This window comes from Brienomyrus brachyistius, chromosome 19 (genome assembly GCF_023856365.1).
Source record: "Brienomyrus brachyistius isolate T26 chromosome 19, BBRACH_0.4, whole genome shotgun sequence".
Taxonomy (NCBI): domain Eukaryota; kingdom Metazoa; phylum Chordata; class Actinopteri; order Osteoglossiformes; family Mormyridae; genus Brienomyrus; species Brienomyrus brachyistius.
In genome coordinates, this window is record NC_064551.1 from 10156192 (window position 1) to 10168103 (window position 11912).

At 45.5% G+C, this 11912-nt stretch overlaps 1 protein-coding gene across 1 annotated transcript; it reads right to left on the minus strand.

The window, feature by feature from the left end:
• Window positions 1-750: 750 nt before the first annotated feature.
• Window positions 751-11783, minus strand: aldh8a1 (aldehyde dehydrogenase 8 family, member A1). The gene is made up of 7 exons (XM_048986545.1): window positions 9436-11783; window positions 8318-8465; window positions 8062-8217; window positions 7349-7498; window positions 5802-6058; window positions 3887-4048; window positions 751-3653 (listed from the first exon to the last, which is right to left on the minus strand). Exons 1-7 carry the CDS (start codon window positions 9580-9582, stop codon window positions 3201-3203), a joined length of 1473 nt encoding a protein of 490 aa, XP_048842502.1. The 5' UTR covers window positions 9583-11783; the 3' UTR covers window positions 751-3200.
• Window positions 11784-11912: the final 129 nt, after the last annotated feature.

The following is an 11912-nucleotide window of genomic DNA, read 5'->3' on the forward strand; positions in this document are numbered from 1 at the left end:
CTTTTTTGACTTGCTCAATCAGCGTGATTTTCTGTCATGTGACCGTGGGCAGAGTCTCACTTCCCTTCACTGACATCTCTGGTTCTTTCAGTCCCTTCGGTGACCTTTGACCCTGGTCACTGTAGCTGTTTTGGACCCCCTTTTTTTCCCGGCATGGGCCATTTATGCACCGCGATTCCTCTCTTTATCTAGGTCATCCTCTTCTGGGAGATTCTCCCGCTCTTCCCTTTTCCGTTATTTCGGACTCTCCCTCCACCTCACCACCCCCACCTAGCTTTTGGACGGTGGGTCCTGACAAGCTGCATCCACCCCCCCAGGAGATATGAAGGCTAAAGTTAGGAGACTCCTGACACTCTCCTCTTCTGCACTCTTCCGACGTGAGAAAGTGAAAAAGAGAGAAATCTGCTGACTCGGACCATATTCAGGCCAGCAGGGGGGTGCAGGCTGAACCCAGCTTCACCTCACGCAGTGCTCAGGGCATGGGGCCAAAAGCAATAAGTTCGGGCTTTTAACTGTGTCAATGTTAGCCCGAAAAATGGGTGGGACCGCAAGCAGTGCATTCTGCTGAAATGAAGACGTGAGAGGGAGCAGAGAGACCCCAGGGTGTTACTCGACGCTGCTCGCGGAGCTCGAGGACGTGACAGAATGCACTCCCGGCTCCTCATCTGCCATCCGGACGCCCATGGCAGGCGAGCACATCACTTTCTACACTGTGCACACTGATTTATCGCCCTTTTTCCTTCTCACACATTGTCAAGTTCAGTTTTTATTTGGCATACATGCAGAGTCTATTCTTGTACGTACTACTTGGAAACCACAGGGTGATGGATAATGAGTCAGACCTTCCAGTCCAGCATGAAACGGGGCCCAGTGACCAACTGCAGAACCGCAAAGTAACGGCTTAAACTAGAGATGAAGACTGGAAATTGTGCAAGAAGCTGTTCCAAGCCCCTGCAGCAGAGGGCGCTGTTTTGCTGAATCCTCTTGCAATAATAAGTATTTCCACAAGGCAGCAACATAACATGTGCCAGTCAGAGGCGTGCTGTGGTCAGTGCATCCCAAATAACTCAGTAAAGCAGAATGTTCTGGGTTATCTTGTATTGGCATCTTCTGTATCTCTATGTTGTCCAAAATAATTTCTACATTGACCATGTATGCAAAATAAATGGAAATGATGGAAAAACTGCTGATAGTTTGCTTTCGAACTGAAAACGTTAACATCACTTCAAAATTATACTCAGAAATTCATGGTTTACCCAATTTCTTAAAACAACCATTAAGAGTATTTTAAAGAAGTACAACCAGATTCTATAAAAGATTTGTGCTTATTTAAAACGCTCTTGGAAAAATTAAAATTGATTTTATTGGACCATTTCTTTTTAAATATTTAAATAATATCAAATGAAAGACGAAACATGTGGTCCATCAGCCTCACCAGCAATTCAGCTGTCACTATGCATAAATCCTCTAGATGCCTGTAGTGTGGACACCACACAAACTACTCGGGACGTATCCAGCAGAACCAGTAAGTGTGCCATTCAAACCTATTTGAAGAGGTTGATATTTTACTAAAATACTGTACTTCCTTTTCAGACGGAGCTACCCACTGGCTTCAGCTTTACTTATTGGGGTTGTGCAACACAAATCTCATTGTGCTGCACACAATTGTGTTGCTCAATCTTTGGGGAAGATGGTGGCACAGGAGGTAGTGCTCTCGTTCGGCAACTGGAGGGTTGCAGGTTCAAGCCCTGGTTCCTCCTGACCCCATCAAAGTGTCCTTGAGCAAGACACTGAACCCCAAGTTGCTCCCGGTGAGCAGGTTGGCACCTTGCATGGCAGCCTCCGCCACCGATGTGTGGATGGGTGAATGTGAGGCATTAAATGTAAAGCGCTTTGAGTACTCGTAGGAGTAGAAAAGCGCTATATAAATGCAGTCCATTTACCATTGCACCCTGACTTTTTAACTCTTGTCAGTTTCATCAGTCAAACTACCAGTTCCACTTGTTACACTTGACCTCCAGATGAGCAAGAAGGGGAGGGACTTACAGAAAGTGTAAAGTGTGGAAGAGAAGGACCTTTTCATCTAATCATTAAATTCTTACCTCTACAGAACTCTGTATGGAAACAGATTTGTGGCCCTTACTAACTCAAATAACGCTCCGCTAAGTTAGCGGAGAGCTGGTGAGGAGATGTTAGGGGTTAGCGGGCCTCTGAAAAGTGTAACACAGTTATGAACAGACACGGCCCACAGGAAAAACAAATCAGAAACATGGTTAAAGTTATCTCACATACATTCGCTCGCTCATCAGGCTGGATGTAATTGCCTGACATAAAGGCTGATTTATATTCCTGCGTCGAATCAATGCCGTAAGTACGACATAGCCATGGACCCTACACCAAGGCCTGATGTACACCTTCCCAGAAACGTAACCACACGGTGCACTGATGCACACCAAGAACTGTGATTGGTCCGCTTTTTTATTTAGGAGCAAAGAAAGCGTACACCCAGGTGCACTTGTACCACTGACAAACTGGAAGGCTATTTATACCTAGCATTAGGTAACACACCTTAGGCATCGCAGCAATCGGTCTACAAAACACTCAAGATAAATATTTTCTTTGTACTTTACAAGACCAACAAAAGTAAAGAGTAGTATAGACACTAACTTTCGACAGGAAAATGCATTAGTGACCAAATTTACAAATTTGTCTATGGTAAGTTCGAAGCAGCGCAAATGTAACCAGGACTTGATAAATAGATACTCTGTTAAATGGTTGTTTTTTTTTTCCTCTTTCAATCGCATGATTCGACCAATTAATAAATCACAGGGTGGGAAAACAAATGCAAGATCCAAAACTATGCATCACCGACCATTCTGCCAGTGTAATTGCTGAGAGACACAGACACACCAGCGCACAACTATAAATGCTTGGAAAGGCGTTGGCCACTGGGATAGGTCATGGCATAGGCTCCACGCAGAAGTATATATCAGCCTTGAAGCCCTAAAGCAGGGCTAGGCAACCCTGATCCTGGAGTGCTGGAATCCAGCATGTTTTCCATTTTACCTGATCAGTTTCTATCTGCCTGAGATCAGGCATGGTTCATCAGAGACCAGGTATGATGGAAAACCTGGATACTGGCACTCCAGGATCGGGGTTACCTACCCCTGCTCTAGAGGCTTCCAGAAGGGAGCACACCCTCAGTGCTTGACCGTGATGGTCTTCACCTCGGTGAAGAAATGGTAAGAGTCGCGTCCGCCCTCCCGGCCCACGCCAGAACACTTCATGCCTCCAAAAGGCATGTTGAGGTCCCGTACAAGCCAGCAGTTACTCCACACCAGGCCGGCCTGAAGGCAGCGCGTCACCCGATGCACCCGGGACACGTCACGTGACCACACTACAGCTGCCAGGCCGTAACGGACGCTGTTGGCGCGCCTGATAACCTCCTCCTCGCCGTCGAAGGGCGTGACGCAGGTCACAGGGCCGAAGATCTCCTCCTGCATGCAGCGCGAGGCGTCCTCCACGCCGGTGAGCACCGTCGGAGCCATGAAGTAGCCGCCCCTGTGGCGATCGGGCAGCTCCAGCGTGTCGACGCCTTCCCCACAATGCACCTGGGCTCCCTCCGACACAGCCAGTTTCACGTAGCCCCTCACCTGAAGGGGGCGCAAGAGGTGCCAATCAGCACTGTGAACAGGCCCAGTCTGTGCCACGTTATTAGTACACTGAAACACAATCAATTCTACTTACAGCCACTATTTTAAGATATTTAATGCAAGAAATATAAAGCTTTTTTCCTGCTGTGAGGCCAGATTAAAAAATAATAATAAAAAAAAAAGCATAAGGACAAATAAACCACTATCTTCTATAAGTACTCTAAAGCCTCGACCTTTTCTAAATGCTCTCTGCTGATCAGGGCTCCATTGTTGTTGCCGCTGTCACAGGGCGCCCCCGTCTTCCACAGTCGAATGGCAGCCACAAACCGCTTCAAGAACTCTGGGTAGAGGCTCCTTTCCACGAAGATCCTGCTGGTACAGAGGCAGATCTCCCCCTGGAGACCAAAAGAGGAACTACAACTAGTGAAAGTTTTTTTTATTTTTGAATCACAAATTCCTTACATATAATTTTCAACCACCTGCCCAAGACAAGGTTACAAGGCTCATCCCAGGCATCATGGGGAACAAGGCAGGGTACCAACCTGAAGGGGATGCCTGCCTATCATAGGACACATTCTACTTGTGGAGAATGCTTCTCCTCAGAAGACCCAGAGGAGTCATGTGCAACACGAATAGGAAACAAACAGAGGCAGGAATTGAACCCCCAGTCCACTGACCCCCCGTGCCACCCCATGGCAGTGCCCGGATGGGACATGATGACCACAAAGCCGCAGATTTACAGGTCACATTTCTAAACTGATACTGTGTGGAAGCTAATGTTTACAGGTGTGTGTGCAGGAACTACACTCACATCATCCGTGTTTGTAGAATAAGAGCACAAATCACTACTGAACTTCATTATTACTCAATAATTAAGGCAAAATGTGCTCTAGGTCTAAGGGAAATTAATAATTCAAGAATCATTCATTAACTGAAATAAGTAAATTATAATATTATAATTATAATGTATAATTTAAAATGTAATATTATAATATAATTAACAAGTGTGGCTGAGTGGGTGGCGCTGTAGCCACACGCGTCCAAGGCTGGCATAGCAGTTGAGCGGTTTGTTTTCTCTCCCACTGTTAGGTCGATTGCAGTTTCTAAATCACTCATAAGAGTGCGAGTGCATGTGTTCTCCACTGGCCCGGCATCTCCAGGGTCTCCCCTATTCTGCTCACTGCCACCCCACGCTGCCTGGGATAGGCTCAGGCTCACTGCCACCCCACGCTGCCTGGGATAGGCTCAGGCTCACTGCCACCCCACGCTGCCTGGGATAGGCTCAGGCTCACTGCCACCCCACGCTGCCTGGGATAGGCTCAGGCTCACTGCCACCCCACGCTGCCTGGGATAGGCTCAGGCTCACTGCCACCAAGCGCTGCCTGGCATAGGCTCCGGCTCACTGCCACCAAGCGCTGCCTGGCATAGGCTCCTGCTCACTGCCACACCACGCTGCCTGGGATAGGCTCAGGCTTACTGCCACCAAGCGCTGCCTGGCATAGGCTTCGGCTCAATGCTACCCTACGCTACCTGGGATAGGCTCCGGCTCACTGCCACCCTGCGCTGCCCGGCATAGGCTCCGGCTCACTGCCACCAAGCGCTGCCTGGCATAGGCTCCGGCTCAATACAACCCTACACTAGCTGGCATAGGCTCTGGTTCACTGCCACCCTGCAATGGCTGACATAGGCTCCAGTTCACTGCCACCCTGTGCTGCTTGGCATAGGCTCCAGCTCCCTGCCACCTTGCACTGGCTGGCATAGGCTCCGGTTCACTGCCACCCTGCGCTGCCCGGCATAGGCTCCGGCTCATTGCTGCACTGCCATACGACACTTTCTACCGAAGCCAGGTGATGGCAGCATCCATCCAGCCACACTTACAATCTCTGCAGTGATCTGATCGCAAACATCTCATACAAGGCTTAGTAACAGATCACACAAAGTTACAGTAGTTACATATTTACTTATTCAGTGACAGTAGCTTTTTAGTTATTTATCATATCATACTCGACTAATACTTGCAACTTATGAAGATGGGATATATATATATATATATGATGGGAATCACCAAAACAAAGTTAAGCAACTTCCCGTCCAAATGTACGCTTCGATGGAATCGCTGAGAAGCAGTGTGGTGTAAACGGCCCTGACCTGGTTGGAGAAGCTGGACCGGACTGTTGTCTGGATGCACTCCTCCAGGTCGGCGTCGTGGAAGATGACGGCGGGGTTTTTGCCGCCCAGCTCCAGGGACAGCCTCTTACAGAAGGGGGCGCTGCGCTCGGTGATGATCTGGGCCGTGGCCGTGCTCCCAGTGAAGGAGATAAGGGGCACCTCCGGATGGGATACCAGAGCATCCCCCGCCCCAGGGCCGGTCCCAAACACGATGTTCACCACCCCGGGGGGCACACCTGCAAATGGGCCAAGCTTTTAACGTTCGAGCTGCCAGCAATTTATATTTTACCCCGTTTAACCGCCGGGACCATTAGCATTAGCATACCGCTAACCCATCCAGAAAACAATGGCACAGCCAGTAATCCTCACAGCAGTAGAGGATTGCTGTCACCCACAAAAACACTTACACCCATAATACAGTCATTTTTATGTTATGTTTTTGTGCTCTGTAAGTAGGGGTGTATTGGTACTTTTCGGTATGTTTTCGGTACAGCGGGGGTAAAAAAAAAACAAATTGCTTATTTTTTTCTTATTATACAGTGGTTTACTTACAAAGTGTAACTGCCATTCTTAAATACAAAGTCTCCATCAATTTTGCTGCAACCTACTAACAGAAAACTAACATTTACTTAAAAGTACATCAAATATAAATATTCTCTCAAGTAAATAAAAATAAATATCCATTAAGGTGCATATTTAGAAAATTACCGCACCTGACCTGTACTGTATTCACATCGGCAGCTTTCTGCTTCATATTAGAAATGTGCAACACAGATATCGTCTCAAAAACTAAACAAACTAATAAAAATAAAATATTTTGCATAACAAAATAAAATTTCCATTATGGTACAACATTTAAAAAATAAATCTGTGCTGTACTTGCATGTGAGGCTTCATCCACCTCTTTCTGAAAAGGCTTCCACATTTGCTGCATTCGTTCAGTATATACAGGCACCGAACCAAAAGACTCACACTGAAGATTTTCAGCATGAACACACGTACCATTACACTCCTATCATTAAGTACTGGTTTCAACAGATTCATTTTATTAAATTAATCTTAATCCCACACCAGTAATAAAATAAAGCCCTCGCTTTAACATAAATACCAAAAGAACTGATCGCTTCAATCACTATTACAATAGGGTATGGGTGGTCTTTCGAAAATATACAAAAAGTGACTAATGTTTTCTTTATTTCATTTTACATTTGCTGAAGCAACGATGCAAATGGACTGGCAAGCCGCTTCCTCTGAAAACAGCACATTTTACAATTCATTTCAAATAAATTAATCTTCGTCTGGATTTTTTATTTCTGGACCTGAACTATTCAACTCTGAGTACCAGACCTTCTCTAACTGTAACCTACAGCAGAAATCTGACTCTGACGAGCATCATCGTTTCACAGAGGGCTCCTCTAACTCCAGGAAGCTGCAGTGATACGAGCGCGTCTCCTAAAGCACGCAGCTGCCATTACAGCTGAGTCAGAAGTTTACAAAGGAGCCATTTTCTGTGCATCGCCACCTACCAGCCTCTTCCAGGAGCTTACACATCATCCAGGCTGTGACGGAGGTCATCTCGCTGGGTTTGGCCACCACGGTGTTGCCCGCGGCGATGGCAGGGGCAATCTTCCAAGTGAGCAGGTAGAGTGGCAGGTTCCAGGGACTGATGAGACCAGCTGAACAGGCAAAGCAATGGACGATCGTTTCAGAAGGGTCACACAATGAAGGAGCCGCCCCTAATGCCTGATAATAAACACGTCTATGGCAATACGTAACACCACACTGCAGATGACAACCTACCGAATTAGACCACGGTTTAGAATCCCATGTGAGCTGCATCTGTTGGACCTTTAGTGAAGGTTCACCAACCTCTTATATACAATAACAATGCCATTTGAGCCATATTGTTACTGACTGGCTGCTGTGCTCAGTGCTGTTAAAAGACCAGCAGCAGCATCTATATAGAACAACAGAAAAATGGCAGATGGCTTCCCAATGTTCTGTCTTTGATCTTTGTATACACCCACTTCTTTTTCCATCAAAGAAAAGACAGGATCCTTCCAGTTAAAGGACTCTCCCAGTGGTAGGCTTTCTGTAACAAGAAGACCAAGCTTCCAGGTATACATAAAGATTCTGAAGCCCCACTCATTTCGACCCAACATCCAGACCTCAGACCTGTACCAACATCCAGCAGGCCGGGGACATCACGCTGATCCGTACATTCGCAGCAGACCCGTACCTACGCCCACAGGGCTGCGGATGGTATAGGTGATGCAGCTGAGGTGGTCCTGCTGGCTACATTCAGTGGTGTGGTGAAGGACGGACGTCGCAAAGAAGCGGAAGTTGTACACCGACCTCGGGATGTCGACGGTGCGGGCGAAGGTGATTGTCTTCCCTGCAGTCCAGAAAGAGAGAGAGAGAGGGCAAGAATGAAAGGCAGCAGAGGACCATGCTGTCATCCTGTCCGGAGTCAGAATGCATGGTGTTCAGTCTACCTTGGTCTCTGGATTCAGCCTGTGCAAACTCCTCCAGGTGGGCTTCGATGAGATCCGCCAGCTTGTGGAGCACCTGTGCCCTGTCCGAGGGGCTCCATGCAGCCCAGGCTGGGAAGGCCTCCTTGGCAGCCGCGACAGCCAGCTCCACCTGGCAGGGACCATACCCCGGTACATCAAAAGTACTCTGAAGGAGCACCAATCACCCTTCACCGCAACCTGCCTCGCAGGGCTGCAACTGCTTCTCAGTGCAAAAACCAGGTGAGAATCAGCCCTAAAAATCCTACTGCAGTGGGGAGAGCGACAGATGTCATATTGTCAAAGCGATTACACCAGTTTAATAACACCGGTCCTTGTACTTTAAGTAAAAAAAAAAGGTGCCCGTACACCCAAAAGATTTCCTATGATTTAAAGTAGATATTGTCTTGATAGTACACGAGCAATGTCAGGTGTCTAGTGTCAATGGTCACATGACCAGAACAGTCTAATTGCTTCACGTACTCTCATGGTGGGGAATTGGGATTAAACAGGTTAAAGGTTAATAATTAGTAGACAGGCAGCACACTGTTGACTCTGTACAGATCGAAGGTCCACTGCTGTGAGTCAGCAGTATATTTTCATTTTAACTGCTAAGACTAAACTCTGCAAAACATATCTGATGATTTAACACAAAGCCATCTATCAACACTTTAACCCAGAGTTCACAATGCTTGATTAGGCCACTGTGTCAGTTATAAACCATCATTTGCATCCAAAACAGCTCCCAGACTAAGCTGGGTCCTCCTGAGGCTTTGGTAAATATTACATTTACCTGCAAATAATTCCAGATTTGACAGTTATAACGTACAACAAAAGTGATATGCACCAGAAATTGCATTTCTTCTCGTGGTAAAAAGGCAAATACTAACAGTCAGGCCATAACGTGAAATCACTGAGCTCAGCCTTGTGACTTAAGGATTTCACATGGATTTTGAACGACTGTGCCTACAGTTTAGCTAACAATGCAGACAACCCTAAATGTTAATTTTAAGAGACTTGACCGGATTTGCACAGGACAAAACAAATGAAAAACACATGCAGCAACGTGTATGACAGTGCAGCATCACATTGCATAATCTCACCTCATCCTTGCCACTATCCGGCACTTTGCAATACACTTCCCCCGTGGATGGGTCATATGAATCTATATGTCTGGAGAACGGCACAAATTTGCCCCCTATGTAATTCTCCAGAACCAAATGAGTTCTGTGGTCTGCTGTTTTGGGCATGATTGTTGACCTAGATCTAAATTTCAGCCCGATGATGCTCTAACGTAAAATAGAATCTACAGCCCCGCGTTTGGGTGCATTTATCCAAACGCAAAAGCAGTCTATGGATACCGCCCCTCCCACCATAAAGGCAGTAGCTGAGGAATACACACAACCACGTGTCCCGCCGGCCAATCACCGCTGCGTACAATGCGCGTGCGTATCGCTAGTCGCGCTCCGCGAGTCGGCACCGGCGATTAATTTGCACCCACTGTTGGAAATATATGGGTTCTATGAAAAACTTGGAAGTTATAGCGTAAGAGGAATTATCTATACTAAAGCCTTTCGCCATTTGCCTACTTATTTTATTTATGTTGCATTAACATCTGCGAGGTGTTGCTTGCTAAATATCTTTAAATTTCTACAAATTGGTTAACTTCTAAACACACATAGCAACCCTGTGCTGGATAAATGGTTTGTGGACGAAAGTTATGTTGCTTAGATCATTTGTATGGATTTACAAAATGAATGCGTTTAAATGATTTCGTACTTTGCACCCTTTGGCGATGCCTTCTCCCCCAGTTTACGGTGCGTGACAGATAATCGTCTGAATAGACCCCATCGCACTTTACATTATTTTGCCCAATAAATTATACATGACAAACTAAAATCGTCTCATAATCAAGCGGTCTTGGAAAACTTCTAAATTACAAAAGGAAAACTAAACATTGAACGTAGGTATATAACAAACCCATCAAAAACTTTAGATGTTTAACTTTATCATTTTAATTCCGTGCTACCACGTTTAACCACAATACAAAACCTGTATGCAGCCTTTTGTCTCGGTTACAGAAATATAACCACAGGTCAAATAGCAGCCTGTCCACACCAATTGCTGACAACTAGGGGTTGCGGGTTATCCAACAGAGAAAAGGGGCTTGGTTATATGAGATATATTTAAAATAAAAAACAAGGCTGAGGAATTGTGCCATGCAGTAGGTCAGTTCATCAGTTCAGAAAAAGAAAAATTAGTAATGGAGTTAATTTTCGGTCAACAACTTTATTCGAGTAAATATTGCTTGATTTGGGAGGCCTATCCGGCTCTGCCACATTGGGCAATACATGTGAACCAATGTCAGTGTTTCATAACAGTCCTTGAGAACCTCCAAACAGTTCATTTTTGCTCCTTCCCAGCTCCCTGGAGACAGTCCACATTTTTGCTCCCTAGGAGGGAGCAGGAATGTGGACTGTCTGGGGGTTCCGAAGGACTGGGCAGGGAAACATGGACCTAGTTCAGTCCCCTGAAACCCACCAGGAGGGAAGCTGGAAAATAAATAAAAAATGGTCCCCCTTTGTTAAATATAACAATGCACAGCTCAATATAACCATTCACTGTACAAATAGACCCCATTTATCAATCCAATTTCAAATACATATACTGTAGTTTATCAAACGCATTCAAAAGAACAATTACCAACCATCTGAACATCTCTCTAAGAAAGGTTTTAGCCTACCCGTAGCTTTAATATTCCAGGAAACCACTGACCAGCTTCATGCTTAAAGATGTGCATGTAACTGACAAGGTCATGGCAGGTCAGACAGAGCACATTTTATGTTGAAGGAAGACTTCACCAGGGGAGGGTCAAAGCTCAAGGGCACTGATAAATGGACAGTTAGATACAAAAGTGTATAACAGATGATTGGAGACAGGAGGTAATATAGTTGTTTCTACAAATATATAATTCCTCAGGAATTAAGGAATAAAACAGGCATTAGAATTAAGAACTGGCAGTTATTTCTATTCCGCTTTTATTTTGAATGAATCAAGGAAATCAGACAAGCTGATTCCCCATTACGTCTGTCCATCTCCTACCCGGCTTATTTAAGGATGAGCTGTGATTTGAGTTCGGTACATTTACAACAATACCAGCAGTTAAGTGCTGCAGTGAAATAACTGAATGCAGGTGCATGAGAAACCCAGCACCACAAACCTAGACAGACACACAAAGTCAAAGGTTCTGTATCACTGAACAGAATGACTTTTACCCAATGAGTGATTCTAAACTCTTACCCTCTTAAGACCAGGTTACAGCATGCTCGTTATTCTTTGCATTTTAGAGTATTTCACAGATGAATAAATCACATTCACAAGACCACTGTCAGCATTTTGACAAAATCCAGATCGTCCTACGGGGGAAAAAAATACATTTAATGAGAGTAAGCCAGCTCACAAGGTGTTTTGAGTCAACCCTTAAAGTACCATTAAGAGTTTTGTTCAATCTGTAAGAGGAGAAAAACCTTTAAAGAAAACCATCAGTACACCATTGTAAACTTTGGCTCATTCACGACAC